Below are 23660 nucleotides of genomic sequence, written 5' to 3'. Positions count from 1 at the left end.
CGGCGGGGGGCTGTGGGGAATGCAGGGAGGGCTGTGGGGGTCGGCAGGGGGGATGGGGAGGGGAATGCAGGGAGGGCTGTGGGGGGTCGGAAGAGGGGAGGGGGGGCTGTGGGGGATGGGGAGGAGACTGCAGGGAGGGCTGGGGGGGTCGGCAGGGGGATGCAGGGGAGGATGGGGGGGTTGTGGGGGGTTGGTAGGGGAATGCTGTGGGGGGATGGTAGGGGTGCCATAAAAAATGCATTTTGGGGCCGCTTTGCTGGTAGGTTTCTCCTGAAATGGGCCATGGTGGGTGGAGCCCCGTGGGGAGCAGGCCTGCCCTGTGCTGGGCCGGGCCTGCCCGCCCCTGGGGCCGGATAGGTGATGTTGTTGCTCCTGGAACCTGTGTGCTCCTCTCTGCCGGTCGCTTTGCCTGGTTATTCTGGGCTGGGCCTGGTGCCTGGGCTGGGGACAGGAAATGCCCCATGTGACACCCGCCTGACCCTGTTCTTCATTGATTCCAAGGCCAGAAGGGTTCCTGGTGATCCCCGAGTCTGACCCCTGTGTAACACAGGCCAGAGACCTGCCCCCCTCCGTAACCCCTAGAGCAGAGCTGTTAGAAAACAGCCACTCCTGGTTTAAACCCTGTGGGGCATGGAGAATCACCAGGCCCCAGGGAAGTTGTTCGAAGGGTTAATTACTCCTCCTCTCAAACCAGGGGGTGTGGAATGATCCAGACCTAATGCAGGAGTTTCCACACCGAGTCCCCCCCCCACCCCCAAAAACTAACCCCCTCCCAATGGCCCTGGCCCTGGGAATTGAGTGCAAGAGGCAGTGGGTGGAGCCCTCCACTGAGATTCCCGGCTTTGCTGCTGGGTGGCCTTGGGCAAGTCCCTGCCCCTCCCACCCCCTGTCTATCTAGATGCTGAGCTCTTCGGAGCCAAGCTTGACTATCAATGTTCATCTTGTGATGCTTTCTGGTGGGGTGGGGGTCTGTCCCACGCCCGGCACAGTGGGGCCCTGATCTCTGCTGGGCGGGCAGGATGCTGTACAGGTCTGGTTTGCACTGTGGGGCCCTGATCTTGGGGGGTGGGGGTCTGTGCAGCAGGTGGTATAATGACGCCTGAGTTCTGTCAGGGGGAGGGGAGGCTGGGGGCTGTGCAGAGCCCGGCACAGTGGGGCCTGATCTCAGGCATAGCCATAACATGAAATGCATTCAAGGCTTAGCAAAGAGGCAGGCCTGCTAGCAGCATGCTTCATCTATAATAGACTGCCCCGCCCCTCCAGCCCCCAGAGCTGTGAGGCACCCAGGAGTAAAGTCGTATCGGAGACCCTAAAGCCAGAAGCTCAAGCTCCGATTACGATGAGGAGCAGAGCAAGAACAGGCCCGTTCCTAGACTCTGGAGTTTGTCTACATCTGTGCAAAGGTGACCTGGGAGTTGGGGGAGAGGGGAGGATGGAGGTGGGCCCAGAGCAGCTCCCTCCATGCTGCAGTGCCAGAGCCCACCCAGGGGATCAGTGCTTCCTGCAGGGCGCAGCTGGGCTCCAGGGGTCTGTGAAGGCAGGTGGTTCCGGATGCTCCCCACCTACAGTTGAGCAGTGAGATCTGGAGGGGCTGCTGCCACAGGCCTGGGCTGGTGCTGTCTTGGCCCTGAGTGCTCTGTGTCCCAGGACTGGCCACGATCTTTCAGGTGGGGTGAGCCTGCGTGGGTTCGCAGCATAGCTAACAGGTTGCTGGGCGTGCAGCGGTGCTTTGGCCACACATGCCCATGCTGGTGAACGGCCCTCAATGCTCGTTTAGAGAGAAGTTAACACAAGGGACATTGCTCTTGGCTGGCAGAAGTCTCACCAAGCTGTACTGGTGACCAGGGAATGGCTAGGATGCAGCCTGCACTGACCTGCTACGGGTAGATCTCTAAACCCTTTACTGCTAAACTACTTCCTTAGCTGTAGGCTGTGCCAGCCACATAATGCCTCATGGCACAGCAGCACACGAGCGCCCAGCACAGAACCCCCCAGGGGCAGCGGTGGTACTGTGTCGTGGCCCTTCCCTGCCCCCTACCGCACCATCACGGCATGCCCCGCCTGTCACCTCGGAGTGTTTGCACTACAGTGTGTGTGGCGGGGGGGATGCGGCAGTCCCTGTAACTGGGGCAGCTGCTTGGCCCATCCAGAGCAGGAGGGCAGGCCAGCTCCATAGCTGCCTGCCATGATCTGCCCTGAACAGAGCTGGGCTCCCCAGCAGGGTCCACAGAGCCCGGCCGAGGCTGGCAGAGTTGCCCTGATTGATCAGAATAGGGACTGGCACCCACCCCCAAAAGCTGCAGGGTCTGTTTGAAGAAATGGCCTCGGCTAGGGTGTGCTCACAAATCATGGGCTGGCTCCCTGGCACGTGCCCGAGGCCCCATTAGCCCTGCCCCCAGCTTGTCCCTCTGCCCGGCTCAGGCTGAAGAGCCTGGGGCAGGGGGGTGTCTGGGGCTCGATTTGGCCAGTCCCTGGCAACCATTGAGCCAGGGATTTCCTGGGCGAGTGCTCGGCGTGAAGGAGCTGGTGGCCCAGTTGCCCTGTGCCCTCACCCACGGTCCCCAGGGGAGATGGTGGGTGGGAGCCCCAGACAGGTTCGGAGGGGGGCAACCACTGGCCGAGCCGTGCAGCATGGAGCCTGCTGCCCATGATCAGCAGGTGCCTGAGGAACAGCAGCCCCTGCCCGCAGCTCCACGTGGCAGTGCCCTGGGACCGGGTGCGGGCAGCTCTCACACCCCACTGCCATCTCAGGCCCAGGCCTGGCTCTGCCGGGGACACTGCCATGGCCTGGGCAAGGACCCAGGAGGAAGCCCTGAGTCCCAGCTGGGGGCACTAGCCTGACGCTGCCGTGTCAGCAGGGAGCAGTGTGGGGGCTGGCAGGAGAACAAGCTTGCGGGGCCTGAGCCAAGGCTGCCCCGAGCCCCAGCACAACACAGGCACGGGGCACCAGGGCGCCTATAAAGCTTTATTGTCAGCATCTGGACAGAGCAGGGCTCCGTGCCCCTTACTGGGCTGGGGGGCTGACGAGACACTGCTGAACACCTCTGACCTCACCGTGCTCCCAGGCCCCTGGGCTGCCTGCAGCTGGCAGGGAAGGGAGCCCAGCCACGGAAAGGGCCGTTCCTGGGGCAGCTGCCCTCCTGGCCGACGGAGGCGCAGTCCCAGCCCCGCGGGGCCGAGCCAGCCTCCGGGGGCTGCATCCAGGGGGCGACAGCCAGCCCGGCTCTGGTGGATGCATGCTGGAGGGGTGCGGTCTCAGGCCCGGCAGGAGCAGCGGTGTCTGGCTTGGGCAGCACACAGGAGGAGCTACTGTGGGTCGGTAGGGCGGGGCTTGATGTCGTGACTCTTCATGTAGGAGAGCAGCTGCTCGGGGATCTCGGCCAGCACGTCCTTGGCCAGGCGCGCCATGCTCAGCACCTGGTTCCCGGAGCGATCCACGTAATCCCGGAACGGCACGAACTGCAACACGAGACAGGCAGTGCTGGGCCCCGAGCACCCCGCTGCAGCCAACAGGGGGGCAGTGCTGGGCCCCCCAAGCACCCTGCTGCAGCTACCAGCAAGGCAGTGCTGGGCTCCCTCCCAGGGGACTGGCCTAGGGAGTGGGAGCTCCAGAGCCATGCCCTCAGTCCTGGGCCACGTTCTCAGGTAAGCGACATCACACCCTGGCTCGAGGGAGAGACAATACAGCAGGTGCCGCCCTCCTGCCCCATCGCAGGCCGAGGGCACTGTGTGAGGGTTGGAGACGGGGGCTGCATGCATGCCGAGGGGCCTGAGGTCCTTCCCCAGCCCTTGTGCCCCTCTCTACTGTGCCGTCCTGAGGGCCATGCTGGGTCGGGGGCAGCCCAGGGGGTGCCGGGGGTGGGCACGAGTTACCTGCACGATGTCCCGCTCTGCATAGCGCCCCCTGGAGGAGACCCGCACGTCATCTCCATCCAGTTCTTCCATGGCTGGGGATGGGGACTCCAGTCAACATTTACAAGCTGTCACCATCGCATCCCCCCACCAGCCTCTCATGCCTCCCCCCCCACACCCGTCCCCATGGGGCTGGGCTGGGCTACCCCAGTGCTGTGATGTGGGGGCGCTGCCTCCCCCACCTCCCCGGGTGCTCTGTGCATCTGGCCCGGCTGCCAGCTTTTCCTGCCCTCACAGCAGACACATAGTGCCCCCCCGCAGTGCCCTCGGACTCTGACTCCCCCACTCCCGCAGCACCCCTGGACTCCAAACACCCTGCAGCACCCTCAGACTCTGACACCCCCACAGCGCACTCGGACTCTGACACATCCCCCCCACAGCAACCTCAGACTCTGACACCCCCACCCCTGCAGCGCCCTCGGACTCCGACACCCCCCACACACCCCTGCAGTGCCCTCGGACTTCGACCCTCCACCCATCAGAGGAGACCTGCCCAGCTGAGCCAGTGCCCTGTGAGCAGCCTTGAGCCATGGCTAGTGCTGGATGCTGTGACGAATTGGGACTGTTCTTAATGGTTCCTCTGAATAGTGTGGGGGTGCCTCAGTTTCCCCTATGCAGTTCTTAAGTATCTAGGTGGTGGGATAGGGGTGTATGATCCTTGCAGAGCCCTAGAGGGCAGGTGTGTGCAGGGGTCTGGACACAGAGAATGGCCGACACCCTGTTTCCTGGCAACTGGTGGCCTGGGCCCTTCCCCCCTGCAAGGTGAGAGCTAAAGGGTTGGAGAACAAAGGAATCAGGTGACCTCCTGGCCTGGAAAAGGGACAAAGCCCAGAGGAGGAGGAGGGGCTGGAGAGAGTTTCATTTTGGGGCTGGCTAGGACATGGAGTGAAGGGCAGACATGGTTGTCTAGCTCACTGCCCCCCAAAATGGACCCAGTTGAGGGGTCCTGTTCTCTGCACCTGCAAACTCTGTTTTAGACCATGTTCCTGTTGTCTAATAAACCTCTGTTTTACTGGCTGGCTGAGAGTCACGTCTGACTGTGGAGTTGGGGGGCAGGCTTCCTCTGGCTTCCCCAAGACCCCGCCTGAGCGGACTCGCTGAGGGAAGCGCACGGAGGGGCAGAGGATGCTGAATGCTCCGAGGTCAGACCCAGGAAGGTGGAAGCCAGGTGAGCTGTGTGTCCTGCAGACAGGCTGCTCCCAGAAAGGATACTTCCCCAGAGTCCTGCCTGGCTTCTTGGGGAGCAGTTCCAGAGCATCGCCCGGGGACTCCGTAACAACTGGTGGCAGAGGTGGGATCTATTGCACTCCGTGGACTGCGCTTCCTGCAGTAAGTGACTGGGAAGCAGTAAAACGAAGGGGGATTGACGGGGACCAGGCGTGCTGAAGATTCAGAGAGAGACGGTTTCAGGGGGTGGTTAACCCCTGGGAGTGTGTGAGCAGCGAGAAGGACTTTTGCAGGAATAGGGTCCCCTGGGGGATTGCAGTGAGCAGTCCCAGGGGCGGAGGAGTCTGCAGCTCGACCCTGGCAAAGAGGTGGTGACCTCGAGAAGGGCTGGCACGCTAGGGGTTCTCCCTGGAGACCGTGGGAAGCTGAGAGCACACAGGCCTGTGAGTCCACAGCAACCTGGGAAGAGCGGAGTGATGGCCTGTCACCGTCTGCTGAAGAAGGACATTGTAACCCTGTGCAGAAAGAGAGGGTTACACATTGGAAAGTTCACCAAGGCACAGTTAATCGTGCAGCTGGAGGAGGATGACCGCTCTAAGGAACAGATTCCTGACCCCAACTGGGGCTATAGCAGGATCTGGGAGCAGCTGGAGTGGGAGCCAGGCACTCCCAAGACTCCTGTCCCCGACCAGACGAGGGTGTTCATGATCGGGTTTCCCATTGGGGGAATCAGAAACAGATGGGACTTGAGCTGAGTCTGAGAGAGCAAGAGGACTGTGAGAGACAGCGAGAGCCCAAGAAAGAGCTGCAGAAGCAGCAGCAGCATGAACTGGCAGTGGTGGGGCGGAGAGACCTAGGGGACCTCCCCGGGGTGAGTGGGGAGAGACCCTGGGGGGCCAGTTCTGCAGGGAACCTCGAGACTAAATTGCTGCCCCTGGTTAAGGGGGGGGGGGCTGTGGATGCCACCTCACTGCCTTTGAGCAGGCTGGAGATTTGAACCAAGGTGACCCCGTGGAAAAGCCCTGGTGTCTAGCTCCCTTGCTGGGTCCCAAGGTCATAGACTCTTATCAGCCAGATGGGTGGGGAGGTGGACAGGCTCCCACTCCTGACTCCAACCTATATGTCTGCGTGGAGTTTCCTGGGGCAGGTCCCTCGGACCCCCAGTGGGAGCGGAAGGTGATGGTCAATGGGGAGACATTCCTGGGGTGGCAAGATCCTGGATCAGAGAGAACTGGTGTCAGGCCCTGGGTGGTGCAGTCTCAGATGCTGAGGGGCTGTGTGAGCTGGGTGAGGGTCCCAGGGATGAAGCCCCTCGCCCTGCCTATGGCCCACATCCTTGTGCAGACACAGGAGGGGTCGGGCTGGCTGGCTGGCTGTTGGGGTTCTCCAGGATACCAGCTGCGAGACCCTGTTGTGGGGTGACTGTGTCTCTTTGGGACAGGATCCAGGCCCTGCTCCTGTAACTGCTGAGGGTTTTGAATTTGAATCCAGGGAACCAATCGGCAGAGAGGGAAATGGTCAGTGAAAATGCAGATGACCTGGCTGGCAGCAGGGAGGAGCTGCTAGGCTCAGGATATCTGCCTGCCTGTAACCAGACCCCTGGGGCTGGGTGGGACAGAGAGATGCTCCCCGCCCCCTTGCACACCGGAGAGGGGGCTCACACTGGCTCTGATGCAGTGAAGAAAGCAGGGAGCTCGCTGCCTACCCCACTGGGACAGCAAGGGCAGCGCTGAGCACAGTGGGAGCTGAGACCCCAGCTGAGGGGGGGGGGAGACACAGGGGGCAGGTTATCTTTTGGGAGTGGCAAGGTGCTGGGTAAGGAAAGTTTGGATGAGCCTAGGCAGCCTTGTGAGCTGATGGCTGTGTCTAGTCAGCAGGATGGGAAGGCGAGGAGTGTCCCTGGACCTTACCTGTTATCTGTGTCGAGAATTGTGACAGTAAAGGAAATGTGTCTGTCAGGGGTATTGACTTGCCTATGAAGGGAGCTACCCTGATCTCCAAGCAGTTGTCTGTGACCAGCCTTGTGTGCTGAGACAAGGGGAATGAGATCCCAAGCTGTGTGTCTGGGAAAGGAGAAAGTGTGTCCGGCTCTTCTTGGTCTGTGGAGCAGACAGCAGGGGCCTTTCAGCCTGTGATGGTTGAGGGTCATGCAGTTGTCTCAGAGCTGGTTCTGGATTCAGCTAAAGCCCAGGAAGGGAATGGCCCTAAGTTTGTGTCTGCTCGGGAGAATGGCCCTGTAACTAGGTCGCATCCAGTTAGTGTCTATGTAAAATCCCAGAGACCAGACAATTCTGGTGATTGTATTTTGCCTGTTGCTAGTGTGTGGCTGGGAAAGGGTGTAGCAACTCTGTCTAATCAGGGTGAGATCCTAGCCAGGGCACAAGGAGAGCATGAAGGTGATGTGATTGTGTTACCTACTGAGGGTGTGGAAACCTGTAGCAAGAAGGAAAAGATTCCTGAGCTTGTGTGTGGCAAAGGGAAGGAGAATGCTTCTGACCTGTTATCTAGGAAGTCTATAAGTTTGCCTGAAAGGGGATTGTGTAGGACCCCACCGGATGGGCCAAAGGTAATTCTGGATGTAAGGGAGACCCAGAAAGAGTCTGTTGTTGCTCAGGAAAGTGCTCCTCTAGAGCAAGCCCTAGGTAAAGAGGGTAAGAGCAGAATTTCTGGGAGGGGTGAATTGTTGCATAGAAAAGCCCCAGAGAAAGGAATCCTCATGGAGTCTTTGCAAGCAGTTTACTGCAACTGAAGGGTGTGAAAGTGATTTAATCAAGAAAGTTTCAGTTCCTAACGGCCAGAAATTTTCTGTTGTGAATAGAAAAGGAGTACTTGTGGCACCTTAGAGACTAACCAATTTATTTGAGCATGAGCTTTCGTGAGCTACAGCTCACTTCATCGGACACGGCTGTTACTCTGAAATCTGTTGTGAATGGATCCACTGACTTTTCTATTGAAAGACCCAGTGTGGAGAGCTTTGAGAAGGTCTCAGATGGAGTGAAAGCTTTTAAGAAAGTTAAACAGTCCTATAACCAAGTGGCTGTGTTTGGCCAGCTTGTTGGGGAGAAGACCCAATCCCAGTTTGACCCCCTGGGACTTTGGGGTGGCCAAAGGGCACAGGCCGCATAAACCTTCCCACATGCGGCCTGCGAGTGCTATCGACCACCCCCGACCTAAGGGAGGGCGTGAAACTGGAAGGGCCTGGTGTAACTCCTACCAAGGAATGGGAGAGATGCTGGGGCATCCATAGGAACGTTGGTGGTTTCGAACTTCCCCAGGTCACCAGCTAAAGTGACCCTGCTCAGTTTGATCTCGAAGGGGGGAGAAATGTGATGAAGTGGGACTGTTCTTAATGTTTCCTCTGAATAGTGTGGGGGTGCCTCAGTTTCCCCTATGCAGTTCTTAAGTATCTAGGGGGTGGGATAAGGGTGTATGATCACTGCAGAGCCCTAGAGGGCAGGTGTGTGCAGGGGTCTGGACACAGAGGATGGCTGACACCCCGTTTCCTGGCAACTGATGGCCTGGCCCTTCCCCCCTGCAAAGTGAGAGCTAAAGGGTTGGAGAACAAAGGAGTCAGGTGACCTCCTGGCCCGGGAAAGGAACAAAGCCCAGAGGAGGAGGGGCTGGAGGGAGTTTTAGTTTGGGTCTGGCTGGAGACATGGAGTGAAGGGCAGACGTGGTTGTCTGGCTCACTGCCCCCCAAAATGGACCCAGCTGAGGGGTCCGGTTCTCTACACCTGCAAACTCTGTTTTAGACCATGTTCCTGTCGTCTAATAAACCTCTGTTTTACTGGCTGGCTGAGAGTCACGTCTGACTGCGGAGCTGGGGGGCAGGACCCTCTGGCTTCCCCAAGACCCCGCCTGAGCGGACTCGCTGGGGGAAGCGCACGGAGGGGCAGAGGAGGCTGAATGCTCCGAGGTCAGACCCAGGAAGGGGGAAGCCGGGTGAGCTGTGTGTCCTGCAGACAGGTTGCTCCCAGAAAGGAGACTTCCCCAGAGTCCTGCCTGGCTTCATGGGGAGCAGTTCCAGAGCATCGCCCAGGGACTCGGTGACAGATGGTCAGAACTGCACACCCACAATGGCCCTGGCCACCGAACTTACCATCAAACTCCGCCGGGCCCACTCCCACGATGATGATGGACATGGGCAGGGCAGAGGCCTGCAGGGCAAAGGAGAGAGTTACTGTCAGCCTGGGGCCTGACGCCTGTGGCTCCTCCATGCCTCGCCAGCCTGGGCCCCCTGCTGTTCCCAGGGCTGACACAGAGCTCAGATGGCACAGGTAAAGTGCGGGTATCCCAGCCAGTATCCCTTCACTCCAGCCTGGCCCCGGAGCTGCGGCACTACCCTCACCCCAGAGCTGGCGGTGCGAAGGTGGGGGAATAGCACGCAGAGATTGGGCTAAGGGGGGAACAGCACAAGGGGGACGGCCGGGGGAAGGAATAGTGTGCGGAGGGCAGGGGGAATAGCGTGCAGGGTGCAGATGGGGGCAGGCGGAAATAGTGCGCGGGGGGGGGAATAGCAAGCGGGGAACGGCTAGGGGTAGGCGGGAATAGCACGCAGGAGCCGCCCAGGGGGGAGGGAATGGGGGTGGGGGGATAATAGCGTGCAGGGGGATGGCCGGTGGAAATAGCGCGCAGGGACAGCTGGGGGGGAGGGAATGGGGTGGGGGAAAGTGCGCGGGGGGCCAGGGCGGGAATAGCATGCAGGAGCTGCCCAGGGGGGAGGGAATGGGGAGTGGCCGGGCTGGGGGGAGGATAGCATGCAGGAGCCGCCCAGGGGGAGGGAATGGGGGTGGGGGCAATAGCACACAGGAGCCGCCTGGGGGGTGATACTGTATAGGGATTGGGTGAGGGGGGGCCAGGTCAGATCAGCCTCACGTGAATGAGACTCTGCCACCCTGGGCAGCGCTGAGCTTGGGAGACCCAGGCCCGTGGGAGGGCGCTGAGTCAAACCACCAGATGCTGGCTCCAGCCCGGTTCCCCTACGTGGGCTCCCTTGCCTGCAGCGGGACCGGGCTCCCCCCCCCCCCCCCCGCACTGCCCCCGCCCACCCCACTCACGTTGACAATGGCCTCCTTGGTCTGGAGCATGTCGGAGATGACGCCATCAGTGACGATGAGCAGGATGTAGTACTGAGATCCGTCTGTCACCTGGGCAGCCGAGCTAGGGCACAATGCAGAGGCAGGGGACTCGTGCCAGCCCCACTCTGCCCCCCACGGGGCAGTTTGCTAGAACTTCCCCCTTTCTCCGCCAGCCAGGCGTGGCTCCTGGGGGCCATGCTGGCGGCTGCGCCGCCTGGCTGCCCCTCAGGGTGCCCAGCCACAGCCCCACAGAGCCCATGGCTCCTCAAACGCCTGCCCAGCCCAGCCCTGGAGCTCAGCTCTCAGGCCTGGCCATGCCTGCTGCTTCCTGGCCTAGCCCACAGCTGCTGGGCCCCAAGCTCTGAGTGGCCCCCCTTCCCCGCAGCCAGCGCCGGGCCCCAAGCTCTGAGCCGGAGCCTCCACCCCACCCCCTGCAGCCAGCGCCGGGCTGCAGGGCTCTGGGGCACAGGAGGGCACCCTCCCTGTGTGCCCGTGGCCCAGCCTCTGCCCACTCACCGGGCCACCTGGTTGATGACAGGGGCAAAGTTGGTGGGCCCGTACAGCTGCACCGTGCGCAGGCTCTGGAAGTAGGACTCCAGGACGCCATCGATCCCCACACAGCTCGGGTTCTCCACGTCGCTGTTCTAGCAGGGGAGAAAGTCGGGAAGGCTGGGCTCAGCGCTGGGGCAAGGCCCTGGGTGTGCACGTGCCGGAGACAGCCATAGGGCTGGGCCCTCTCCAGAGCTCTGCACCCAGAGGGCTCTCCCCACAGGAGCCTGCAGCCAGCGGATCAGCCAGGACAGACCCATGGGATCGCCAGACCATTCCCAGGGCCGGCGCAGAGCTTGAAGGCCTAGCGGGGTTCCCTGGAGCCTGCCCTCCTGTGTGCTGCCCTATCCCATTCCAAAATGCCCCATGCTGCCCCATCTCCTCCCGGCTCGGCCTGCATGGTGGGAGCAGCAGTCAGGACCCAGGGCAACACCACTGCTGGGAGTCACCTCCCATCCCACCTGGCCCTGGGCTGGTGTGGGGCTGGCAGAGGCCCTGGCACTGCCTCCTACCAGGGGGAACTGATGGGAAATGCTGCCGTCGGGTGGGACCTTGGCACCAAAGCCGTACGCGGGGAAGAGCTTGTCGCTGTCGTAGTCCTGGATGATCTCGCCGACGGCCTTCAGTGCCATGGCGTAGGCGCTCAGCTGGTATGGGCTCATGTAGTGCAGGGAGGTGGGCTGCGACGGGACCCCTGCCGGGCACACACAGCACCCACCTCAGCCTGAGCTGTGCTCCCCGGTCCCTGGCCCTGCCCCATCCGCCCTGGGCCCCTCGCTCCTACCCAATCCACCCCGGGCTCCTCCCTCCCCCCATCTTCTTCAGGCCCCTCCCGTCCCTGCCTCCCACAGGGTCCCTCTGCCCACCCTGCCCTCTGCCCCCATATCTTCCCCAGGCCCCTCTTCCCAGGACCCCCATGTGACGAAGTGGGAACGTTCTTAATGTTTTTTCTGAATACTGTGTGAGTGCCTCAGTTTCCCCATGGCATTAAGTCTCTAGGTGGGGGGATAAGAGGGTGTGATTGTGGCAGAGCCCTAGAGGGCCTGTGTGATGGTGTCTGCACAGAGAATAGCCGACACCCTGTCCCCTGGCGACTGATGGCCTGGGCCCCTCCTCTGCAAAGGGGCCGAATGAAGGGGTTGGAAAACAAAGAGATCAGGTGGCCTCCTGGCCCGGGAAAGAGACAAAGGCCAGAGGAGGGGCGGGAGAGTTTCAGTGTGGAGCTGGCTGGGGAAATGGAGGGAGGCCAGAGGGGGCTCTGGCCTCCCTGCCCCCCAAGACGGACCTGACTGAGGGGTCCTGTTCTCTGCACCTACAAGCTCTGTGTTAGACCATGTTCCTGTCATCTAATAAACCTCTGTTTTACTGGCTGGCTGAGAGTCACGTCTGTCTGCGGAGTTGGGGGGCAGGACCCTCTGGCTTCCCCAGGAGCCCCGCATGAGCGGACTCGCTGGGGGAAGCGCACGGAGGGGCAGAGGATGCTGAATGCTCCGAGGTCAGACCCAGGAAGGGGGAAGCCGGGTGAGCTGTGTGTCCTGCAGACAGGCTGCTCCCAGAGAGGAGACTGCCCCAGAGTCCTGCCTGGCTTCATGGGGAGCAGTTCCAGAGCATCGCCCGGGGACTCCGTGACACCCCATCACCTTGCCCCTCTGATCCCTGTTTGAGGAAACCCTGTGGCAGACCCCCAGAGTCTGGGAGGCGGGTAGCTGGGACTGGGGCAAGAATGGGCTGGAGAGCAGCTCCCTGGAGGCAGGACCCCCAGGCCCTTGCCGTGAGATGGGTGGAGGAGGAAGGAGCTTGAGGAAGGACCCAGGGCTGAGCTGTCCCTCGGTTTCCGTGGGAGGCACCTGGGCCCAGCCCCTGCAAGGGGCACTCACCATTGGAGGCCGTGAAATCGATGGCGACCGTGAAATTCAGCTGTGTCCTGCGGGGGCAGGAGAGGAGAGTGAGAGAGCACTCCCCCAGCCCCCCAACGACACGTTCCCAGCTCCCCTCACCCCACCCTGCTCCCCCAGCCCCCCAACGATGCGTTCCCAGCTCCCCTCCCCCTGCCCTGCTTCCCCAGCCCCCCAACACATTCCCAGATCCCCTCCCCCCACCCCACCACCCTCCCATTCCCCAAACCTGCTCCCCCAAACTCCCCTCACACCAGCCTCCCCTTCCCAGCCCCTGCAGACCCCTGCCACCCCTCCCCGCAACACCAGCAGCATCGGTTCCCTCTCCTGCTCTCCACCAGCTCTTCCCACCTCCTGCTGTCCCCTGCCCCCTCAGAGGCCAGGGCCCGTCTCCCCGGCCCAGGGGCTGCTGCCAGCATCGGGTGCAAGACTCCCTTGGGTCTTCGCGTGGGAGGCTGGGCCAGGGTCATGGGGGCAGGGTGGGCAGATGCAGCCCATGTGGAAGGGGGGGCGCAGGGTGAGGAACAAACCGCAAAGGGGCTGAGGAGTGCAGAGGTTTGAACAGAATTGCCTGGGGGGGCCATGCCGGGGGGGTCCCTGGGCACCCGCTCACCCGCCTCGGATGTAATCCACAAAGGTGAACTCGGACTCCACGGCGAAGGAAAGAAGGGTCACCTGCCGGAGACAGAACGTCAGAGACCCCCGAGACAGGTCCTGTCCTCCCCACTGACAGACCCCCAAGACAGACCCCCCCACACAGACACAGACCACCGAGACAGGTCCCACAGACAGACCCCCGAGACAGGGCCCCCCCCACAGACAGACCCCCCCTTCTCCCCAGAGACAGACCCCCCCCAAGACAGGCCCCCACTCTCCCCAGAGTCAGACCCCCCCTGAGATAGGTCCACCCAGAGTCAGACCCCTGAGACGGGGCCCCCCTCTCCCCAGAGCCAGGCTGTGAGGGAGTAGGGAGTGTTACCCGGGAATGCTGCGTGGCACTTTTACTGGTTACTGTCTGCATTGGTACGAGATGGTGGTGGGATGTCAGGGGGTGACTTCACTGCAGGGAGATACCTGAGCAGGTAACCTGAGCCAGGAGGGGGTCGGGGTCAGGTGACACCTTCTGCCCGGGAAACCGGACAAAGGCTGGAGGAGGGGCAGGGGGTGGCTGGGTGAGGCTGCTGGAGGGGGTTTCAATTTGCAGTTGGCTGGGGAGAACCCAGGTCTGGGCTCCCCTCTGCCCCCCAAGAAGGACCTGACTGAGGGGTCCTGTTCTCTGTACCTACAAGCTCTGTTTGGGACTGTGTTCCTGTCGGCTAATAAACCTTCTGTTCTACTGCCTGGCTGAGAGTCATGGTGAATCGCAGGAAGTGGGGGGTGCAGGGCCCTGACTCCCCCACACTCAGTGACACAGGCCCCCCAAGACAGGTCCCCCCAGAGTCAGACCCCACTGAGACAGGCCCTCCCAGGGTCAGACCCCTGAGACAGGGTCCCCCTCTCCCCAGAGTCAAACCCCCCAAGACAGGGCCCCCTCTCCCCAGAGACAGGCCCCTAGAGAGATATCTAGAGACACTTATTGGAAACAGAATGTCAGAGACCCCAACCAGAGACACCCCACAACAGCCCCGCTCTCCCCAGGACAGACCCCCCACAACAGACCTCTGCCCCTCCACATAGAGACCCCCCAAATACCCTCTGTCTCCCCAGAGATCCCCCCCCAAAGAAATCCTCCCCCACTCCGCAGGGAGACAGAGCTGGAGAAACCCCTCTTCTGTCCCCCCCAGGACAGACTGAGGCTGCAGGGCAGGCGCAGGGCTAGTCGGAGCTGAAGGAAGGGAGCCGTGGGGTGCATCACCAAGGGGGCAGGGGGCAAAGAGGGAGCCGGGGGCTCTGCCTGGTCGCGGCGGGGTGGGGGCACATTCCCTCAGGGGCCCCGGCAGGTTTCACGCACCGTTCCGGAGTTGATGTATTTCTTCTTCTTGCATTTCTTCTTTGGATTTAACACCTGATGGAAGCAGAGGAACAGTTCAGGAACCCCAAAATCAGCACCTCCCCTGGCTGTTCCTGACAGCCCCCCCTCCGGCTGCCAGTCCCCCTGGTAGTTCCTGACAGCCCCCCTGGCCACCAGCACCCCCCCACCCCGGCCATCATACTCTGTGAGTTAAATTCCTGAGCCCAGAATCTCGCCTGGATTCTAACCCTGCAGCAAACTCCACAAGAATGAGGCCCCCGCGAAAGCCACCCGAACCGGCAAACGCCCGCCAGCCCAGAGCTGCCCACTGGGAGAACAACTCCATGCCCCAGAGCTGGCCCAGGCCCCCAGCCCCAGTGGGGCTGAGCCAGGCATGGGGGGAACCAGGAGAGCTGGGCAGCAGCAGGCCTCACCTCATAGACAGTGAACTGGCTCTGAGCGCGGGAAAGCTCCCGGTAGCTTGTGGCAAACTCCCCGATGAAATCGTGGCTGTGGGCCAGAGAGCACAAGGCAGGTGTCAGTGGGCAGCACAGATGCTCACTCAGCCTGTCGTGGAGGGAGAGGGCGTGGGGGGCCTCGGCCACTATAACCTGGCACACCAGGGGCAGAGCCTGCGAGACAGCCCCCTGCTCCGACCTCTCCATCCCACTCCCCTCCCAGAACCAGAGATAGAACCCAGGAGTCCTGGATCCCAGCCCCCCGCTCTAACCGCTAGAGCCCACTCCCCTCCCAGGACCAGGAGAACCCACACACCTGCTGGGTGTGTGCTGTCCCATCTTGTGACCCCGAGACCACTTGGAGATTAATGCGTCTGCTCCAGCCTTAGCTAAGGGCTGTGTAGCTTTCAGCTCATCCCTTTAGCTCCGGGGGTTTGACACCACTCACAGGGAGAGAACCCAGGAGTCCTGGCTCCCAGCCCCACCCCCCTGATCCAACCCACTAGACCCCATTCCACTCCCAGGACTGGGATAGAACCCAGGAGTCCTGGCTCCCAGCCCAGTGCCCACTAGCCCTTGCTCCCTCACAGGCAGGGCAGAAAGGGGGTGGCTGGAGGACGAGAGAAGGGGCAGCCCTGGGGCCCAGACACAGGAGCCTTTCAGCAGGCAGCCCCAGCAGGGCGGAGAGGTGGGGCCCAGCAGGTAGGGGCAGGAACCCAGCCAGGCCAAGGGCTGCTCCCGCTGGCTCTGGACAGACTCAGGGACTGGCTCCCTGGGCCCCAGAGCATGGAGGCCGGCGGAGGAGATCCGCTGGCTGCAGGGTGGCCAGGAGAGCAGTGGCATGGATACAGCCCAGGGTGAGCCCAGGGAGAGCGAGGGGGACGGGGTTCTGGCCAGGGCAGGCCCAGGGATCAGGCCTGAGGCCAGGCCGTGGCTGGACGGGGTGGGGGTGGGCACTGGGGACATGCTAGCAGCCTGATCCCACCTTCCATCCCGGTCCCAGTCGTACACGTCTATCTTCACCGTCCTGAAATACAAGTGCGGGTAGCAGGTTAGCAAGCACCCAGGATGGGCCCGGAGAGCCCCACGGGGCCTGGCACTCCACGCTCCCCCATCCCCGCCCCCGTTCCCCTGCTGGGGCCCCGCTCCCCAATCCCCGCCCCCGTTCCCCTGCTGGGGCCCCGCTCCCCCGTCCCCGCCCCCGTTTCCCTGCTGGGGCCCCGCTCCCCCGTCCCCGCCCCCGTTTCCCTGCTGGGGCCCCGCTCCCCCGTCCCCGCCCCCGTTCCCCTGCTGGGGCCCCGCTCCCCCGTCCCCGTTCCCCCGCTGGGGCCCCGCTCCCCCGTCCCCGCCCCCGTTCGCCTGCTGGGGCCCCGCTCCCCCGTCCCCGTCCCCCTGCTGGGGCCCCGCTCCCCCGTCCCCGCCCCCGTTCCCCTGCTGGGGCCCCGCTCCCCCGTCCCCGTTTCCCTGCTGGGGCCCCGCTCCCCCGTCCCCACCCCCGTTCCCCTGCTGGGGCCCCGCTCCCCCGTCCCTGCCCCCGTTCGCCTGCTGGGGCCCCGCTCCCCCGTCCCCGTCCCCCTGCTGGGGCCCCGCTCCCCCGTCCCCGTCCCCGTTCCCCTGCTGGGGCCCCGCTCCCCCGTCCCCGCTCCCGTTTCCCTGCTGGGGCCCCGCTCCCCCGTCCCCACCCCCGTTCCCCTGCTGGGGCCCCGCTCCCCCCGTCCCCGCCCCCGTTCCCCTGCTGGGGCCCCGCTCCCCCGTCCCCGTCCCCCTGCTGGGGCCCCGCTCCCCCGTCCCCGTCCCCGTTCCCCTGCTGGGGCCCCGCTCCCCCGTCCCCGCCCCCGTTCCCTTGCTGGGGCCGCGCTCCCCCATCCCCGCCCCCGTTCCCCTGCTGGGGCCCTGCTCCCTCATCCCCGCCCCCACTGGGCCCCCATTCCCCCGTCACCACTCCCGGGCCCCCGCTCCTGCATCCCCTCCCCCACTCCTCTGCTGGGGCCCTGCTCCCCCATCCCTGCCTCCACCAGGGATCCACTCCCCTGACCTCACCCCCAGGGCCCCACTCCCCCATCCCTGCCCCTGGGGCCCCACTTCCCCATCTCCTCCCCCGCTTTGGCCCTGCTCCCCTCCTCCCCCAGGCCAAGCCATGCCAGAGAGCTGCCCCTCCTGCCCCCCACAGGACTGGCTCAGAGAGCTGCCCCTCCCCACAGGGCCTGCTGGGCCAGGGAGTTGCGTGTCTGGGATCTGCTCGCTCTGGCTCTGAGCTTGCAGCCCCCCCCCCCCCCCATGGCGGGACACGTGTCTAGCTCCTGACCTGTCATAGTCCCCGTTGCACAAGGCTCGCACGGGGATGGAGAATGGCTGCCACACCGGGTTGAGTGTGTTTTTCACCACTTCTGTCTTGTGGCAAATTGTGAACCTGGAGGCGGCACCAGAGAAGTGGGGCTGAGGGCAGGCACTAGCAGGCAGGAGCCCACCCCAGCTGCCCCCCGCTGGGCGCCCGCCCATGCAGAGTGGGGCGTCACACGGCCCCAAACGTACGTGCCGTCCTCATTGCTGCGGTAGAAGACAAGGAAGGGGTCGGATTTCCCGAAGAAGTCCTTCTTGTCCAGCTTGTTGGCGCAGAGCTGCATGGTGACAATGTCCTGAAAGAAACGGACTCCGTCAAGGCAGGGGTCAGGATCCAGGCAGGGGGTGGGTGGCGAGGGGCAGCTGCCGACGCGGGCAGGCGGCTCGTTCAGAGCCTGTAGGGCAGGCCCTACCGGACCTGGGCCAGCCCACTGACCTGGGGAGAGCGGCACCCCACCCAGCCCCATGCCTTCTCCACACGCACACCCCTTCGGCCCCCCCAGCACAGCCCCCCAGGTACACATGCCTCAGCCCTCCCCTGCCACCAGCGCCCCTCAGCGTCCCGTGGGTCCCGCAGCCAGCCTGGAGCGTGGGCAGCGTGGCCAGGCCAGCGGAGACGCACTCACCCGGCAGTTGCTGAGCTCCTCAGCCGACAGCAGGATGGTCCCACACTTCTTCCCTGGGACCCCCCTGGGACAAGAAACACCCCGTTAGGCCGGCAGGAGTGGACGGCAGGCAGCCCAGGGCGTGGCTGCAAGGGGTTTGGCTGCTCTCCCCGCCACGTCCTGTCTGCCCCATTTCAGCCCACTGAAGGGCCCAAGCCAATGGCCAGAGCAGAGCACTCTCCCAGCAGGGGGCGCTGTGGGGGCAGGGCAGGGTGATGGCGGGGCAGGGAAAGCTCCCAGCAGGGGGCGCTGGGGGGGCAGGGCAGGCACCGGATGTGGGGGGGCTCCCAGCAGGGGGTGCAGGGCAGGCACCAGATGTGGGGGGCTCCCAGCAGGGGGCGCTGGGGGGGGCGGGGCAGGCACCGGATGTGGGGGGGCTCCCAGCATGGGGTGCTGTGGGGGGCGGGGCAGGGCGCTGGCTGGGGGCGGGGAGCTGACTCAGCGACAGGTGTGGTGGGTGGCGGGTGGGACGCTGGCTGGCTGGGACGCTGGTGGTGCTGAGGAATCGCTGACCACGGAGCCCAGGGCCCTGCCGTCGCTCGCCCGCACTGCTAGGCAGGCTGCTGGCTGCAGTGGGAGCCATGGCTCATGTGGGGCAGCAGGCAGGGGGCGCTGGTGTCTCCCTGGCCCTCTACGCTGGGCACTTCCCAGCCACACTGTCCCTGGGAGAAGCTGGAGTGTGGCTGGCCGCCCCCGGCCAGGCTCGGCAGAGCCAGACTGCGCAGCTCCTTGCACTGTGTGTGGCTTGTACACCCCTCCCCTGGGCACCAGGGCCTGAGCCTGAGCCGGGTCACGGCCCCCTGCGCCAGGACCTGCAGATTTCAGGGCGGGTTTGCTTGGCACATCCCCACTGCCCTCAGGAGGGAGAGCACGTGCTCTGCCGGCCACGGGGACCCCTTCCCTCGGGGAGCTGCACCCCCACAGGGAACTGAGCCCATGGGGACTGGCTGCCCCTCCAAGCCGCCTTTCTGCCAGCAGGCAGGGCCAGGAGCCTTGGGGGCAGGGCAGGATGGTCCCTGGGGCTGCGGGACGTTGTTGGGGGTCCCCCCCTCAGCCCAGCCTCCCCCAGCTACCCCCTGAAGAAGTTGTCTCACTCCCTTCCTGGACCTGTGTCTGAGTGCGGCTGGCCCTGCTGCTCCAGGCTCCATGAAAGGCCTGCCCAGCCCCAGCCCCCCATGTGCACCCTGGCATGGGCCTGGCGGGCTCAGGGGCCTTTCCCCTCTGGGGGACATGGGCTCTGACCTGGCTCCAGGGCAGGGCCTGGCTGGCTCTAGGGGAGAAGTATGTGGCAGGCAGGGACTGGCTGGCTGGGGGCAGTATGTGGGGGATGGGGGCACTGGCTGGCTGGCTGGGGGCAGTATGTGGGGGACGGGGGAACTGGCTGGCTTGGGTCAGTATGTGGGAGATGGGGGGACTGGCTGGCTGGGGGTCAGTATGTAGGGGATGGGGGAACTGGCTGGCTCGGGGCAGTATGTGGAGGACGGGGGAACTGGCTGGCTGGCTGGGGGTCAGTATGGGAGGGACGGGGGGACTGGCTGGCTGGGGGCAGTATGTGGAGGACGGGGGAACTGGCTGGCTGGCTGGGGGTCAGTATGGGAGGGACGGGGGGACTGGCTGGCTGGGGGCAGTATGTAGGGGATGGAGGGGACTGGCTGGCTCGGGGCAGTATGTGGGGGACGGGGGAACTGGCTGGCTGGCTGGCTGGGGGTCAGTATGGGAGGGACGGGGGGACTGGCTGGCTGGGGGCAGTATGTAGGGGACAGGGAGACTGGCTGGCTGGGGGGCAGTATGTGGGGGACGGGGGTACTGGGTGGCTGGCTGGGGGCAGTATGTAGGGGACAGGGGGACTCGCTGGCTGGGGGCAATATGTGGGGGACAGGGGGACTGGCTGGCTGGGGGGCAGTATGTAGGGGACGGGGGGATTGGCTGGCTGGCTGGGGGCAGTATGTAGGGGACAGGGGGACTTGCTGGCTGGGTGGCAGTATGTGGGGGATGGGAGGACTGGCTGGCTGGCTGGGGGCAGTATGTGGGGGACGGGGGGACTGGCTGGCTGGGGACAGTATGTGGGGGACAGGGGGACTTGCTGGCTGGGGGCAATATGTGGGGGACAGGGGGACTGGCTGGCTGGGGGGCAGTATGTAGGGGACGGGGGGACTGGCTGGCTGGCTGGGGGCAGTATGTGGGGGACAGGGGGACTGGCTGGCTGGCTGGGGGCAGTATGTGGGGGACGGGGGGACTGGCTGGCTGGGGGCAGTATGTGGGGGACGGGGGGGGACTGGCTGGCTGGGGGAAGTATGTGGGGGACGGGGGGACTGACTGGCTGGCTGGGGGCAGTATGTGGGGGACAGGGGGACTGGCTGGCTGGCTGCGGGGCAGTATGTGGGGGATGGGAGGACTGGCTGGCTGGCTGGGGGCAGTATGGGAGGGACGGGGGGACTGGCTGGCTGGGGGCAGTATGTAGGGGATGGAGGGGACTGGCTGGCTGGGGGCAGTATGTGGGGGACGGGGGAACTGGCTGGCTGGCTGGGGGTCAGTATGGGAGGGACGGAGGGACTGGCTGGCTGGGGGCAGTATGTGGGGGACAGGGAGACTGGCTGGCTGCGGGGCAGTATGTGGGGGATGGGAAGACTGGCTGGCTGGCTGGGGGCAGTATGTGGGGGACGGGGGGACTGGCTGGCTGGGGGGCAGTATGTAGGGGACGGGGGGACTGGCTGGCTGGGGGCAGTATGTGGGGGACGGGGGGACTGGCTGGCTGGCTGGGGGCAGTATGTGGGGGACGGGGGGACTGGCTGGCTGGGGGGCAGTATGTGGGGGATGGGGGAACTGGCTGGCTGGCTGGGGGTCAGTATGGGAGGGACGGGGGGACTGGCTGGCTGGGGGCAGTATGTGGGGGACAGGGAGACTGGCTGGCTGGGGAGCAGTATGTGGGGGATGGGAGGACTGGCTGGCTGGCTGGGGGCAGTATGTAGGGGACAGGGGGACTTGCTGGCTGGGGGGCAGTATGTGGGGGACAGGGGGACTGGCTGGCTGGCTGGGGGGCAGTATGTGGGGGATGGGAGGACTGGCTGGCTGGCTGGGGGCAATATGTGGGGGACAGGGGGACTGGCTGGCTGGCTGGGGGCAGTATGTGGGGGACGGGGGGACTGGCTGGCTGGCTGCGGGGCAGTATGTGGGGGATGGGAGGACTGGCTGGCTGGCTGGGGGCAGTATGTGGGGGACGGGGGGACTGGCTGGCTGGGGGGCAGTATGTAGGGGACGGGGGGACTGGCTGGCTGGGGGCAGTATGTGGGGGACGGGGGACTGGCTGGCTGGCTGGGGGCAGTATGTGGGGGATGGGGGGACTGGCTGGCTGGGGGGCAGTATGTAGGGGATGGAGGGGACTGGCTGGCTGGGGGCAGTATGTGGGGGATGGGGGAACTGGCTGGCTGGCTGGGGGTCAGTATGGGAGGGACGGGGGGACTGGCTGGCTGGGGGCAGTATGTGGGGGACAGGGAGACTGGCTGGCTGGGGGGCAGTATGTGGGGGATGGGAGGACTGGCTGGCTGGCTGGGGGCAGTATGTAGGGGACAGGGGGACTTGCTGGCTGGGGGGCAGTATGTGGGGGACGGGGGGACTGGCTGGCTGGCTGGGGGGCAGTATGTGGGGGATGGGAGGACTGGCTGGCTGGCTGGGGGCAGTATGTAGGGGACAGGGGGACTGGCTGGCTGGGGGGCAGTATGTGGGGGATGGGAGGACTGGCTGGCTGGCTGGGGGCAGTATGTGGGGGATGGGAGGACTGGCTGGCTGGCTGGGGGCAGTATGTGGGGGATGGGAGGACTGGCTGGCTGGCTGGGGGCAGTATGTGGGGGATGGGAGGACTGGCTGGCTGGCTGGGGGCAATATGTGGGGGACAGGGGGACTGGCTGGCTGGCTGGGGGCAGTATGTGGGGGACGGGGGGACTGGCTGGCTGGCTGGGGGCAGTATGTGGGGGACAGGGGGACTTGCTGGCTGGGGGCAGTATGTGGGGGACGGGGGGACTGGCTGGCTGGCTGGGGGGCAGTATGTGGGGGACGGGGGGACTGGCTGGCTGGCTGGGGGCAGTATGTGGGGGACGGGGGGACTGGCTGGCTGGGGGCAGTATGTGGGGGACAGGGGGACTTGCTGGCTGGGGGCAATATGTGGGGGACAGGGGGACTGGCTGGCTGGGGGGCAGTATGTAGGGGACGGGGGGACTGGCTGGCTGGCTGGGGGCAGTATGTGGGGGACAGGGGGACTGGCTGGCTGGCTGGGGGCAGTATGTGGGGGACGGGGGGACTGGCTGGCTGGGGGCAGTATGTGGGGGACGGGGGGGGACTGGCTGGCTGGGGGAAGTATGTGGGGGACGGGGGGACTGACTGGCTGGCTGGGGGCAGTATGTGGGGGACAGGGGGACTGGCTGGCTGGCTGCGGGGCAGTATGTGGGGGATGGGAGGACTGGCTGGCTGGCTGGGGGCAGTATGTGGGGGACGGGGGGACTGGCTGGCTGGGGGGCAGTATGTAGGGGACGGGGGGACTGGCTGGCTGGCTGGGGGGCAGTATGTAGGGGACGGGGGGACTGGCTGGCTGGCTGGGGGCAGTATGGGAGGGACGGGGGGACTGGCTGGCTGGGGGCAGTATGTAGGGGATGGAGGGGACTGGCTGGCTGGGGGCAGTATGTGGGGGACGGGGGAACTGGCTGGCTGGCTGGGGGTCAGTATGGGAGGGACGGAGGGACTGGCTGGCTGGGGGCAGTATGTGGGGGACAGGGAGACTGGCTGGCTGCGGGGCAGTATGTGGGGGATGGGAAGACTGGCTGGCTGGCTGGGGGCAGTATGTGGGGGACGGGGGGACTGGCTGGCTGGGGGGCAGTATGTAGGGGACGGGGGGACTGGCTGGCTGGGGGCAGTATGTGGGGGACGGGGGGACTGGCTGGCTGGCTGGGGGCAGTATGTGGGGGACGGGGGGACTGGCTGGCTGGGGGGCAGTATGTGGGGGATGGGGGAACTGGCTGGCTGGCTGGGGGTCAGTATGGGAGGGACGGGGGGACTGGCTGGCTGGGGGCAGTATGTGGGGGACAGGGAGACTGGCTGGCTGGGGAGCAGTATGTGGGGGATGGGAGGACTGGCTGGCTGGCTGGGGGCAGTATGTAGGGGACAGGGGGACTGGCTGGCTGGCTGGGGGGCAGTATGTGGGGGACAGGGGGACTGGCTGGCTGGCTGGGGGGCAGTATGTGGGGGATGGGAGGACTGGCTGGCTGGCTGGGGGCAATATGTGGGGGACAGGGGGACTGGCTGGCTGGCTGGGGGCAGTATGTGGGGGACGGGGGGACTGGCTGGCTGGCTGCGGGGCAGTATGTGGGGGATGGGAGGACTGGCTGGCTGGCTGGGGGCAGTATGTGGGGGACGGGGGGACTGGCTGGCTGGGGGGCAGTATGTAGGGGACGGGGGGACTGGCTGGCTGGGGGCAGTATGTGGGGGACGGGGGACTGGCTGGCTGGCTGGGGGCAGTATGTGGGGGATGGGGGGACTGGCTGGCTGGGGGGCAGTATGTAGGGGATGGAGGGGACTGGCTGGCTGGGGGCAGTATGTGGGGGATGGGGGAACTGGCTGGCTGGCTGGCTGGGGGTCAGTATGGGAGGGACGGGGGG

At 64.9% G+C, this 23660-nt stretch overlaps 1 protein-coding gene across 3 annotated transcripts in view; it reads right to left on the bottom strand.

Moving 5' to 3' along the window:
• Positions 1–2950: 2950 nt before the first annotated feature.
• The window catches only part of CPNE9 (copine family member 9), a 46671-nt gene continuing 25961 nt past the window's right edge, over positions 2951–23660 (bottom strand). For 2 of the 3 annotated variants that reach the window (XM_075130158.1, XM_075130157.1), the window contains exons 7-19: positions 17977–18040; positions 17543–17646; positions 17316–17420; positions 15996–16037; positions 14987–15062; positions 14553–14606; positions 13215–13276; positions 12584–12630; positions 11219–11400; positions 10674–10801; positions 10137–10239; positions 9179–9236; positions 4375–5594 (exon numbers count right to left, since the gene is read on the bottom strand). In XM_075130158.1, coding sequence (XP_074986259.1) covers positions 5056–5594; positions 9179–9236; positions 10137–10239; positions 10674–10801; positions 11219–11400; positions 12584–12630; positions 13215–13276; positions 14553–14606; positions 14987–15062; positions 15996–16037; positions 17316–17420; positions 17543–17646; positions 17977–18040 — 1564 coding nt within the window. In that variant the 3' untranslated portion in view covers positions 4375–5055. Of the gene's footprint in view, positions 3460–3873; positions 3948–4374; positions 5595–9178; positions 9237–10136; positions 10240–10673; positions 10802–11218; positions 11401–12583; positions 12631–13214; positions 13277–14552; positions 14607–14986; positions 15063–15995; positions 16038–17315; positions 17421–17542; positions 17647–17976; positions 18041–23660 lie in introns of those variants that run through there. The other variant, XM_048858301.2, reaches the window with a different exon arrangement.

The sequence above is a fragment of the Caretta caretta genome, chromosome 7, assembly GCF_965140235.1.
Source record: "Caretta caretta isolate rCarCar2 chromosome 7, rCarCar1.hap1, whole genome shotgun sequence".
In the NCBI taxonomy this organism is placed as follows: domain Eukaryota; kingdom Metazoa; phylum Chordata; order Testudines; family Cheloniidae; genus Caretta; species Caretta caretta.
The sequence above is the reverse complement of the archived record's forward strand: the minus strand, read 5'-3'. Positions and strand labels throughout refer to the sequence as shown.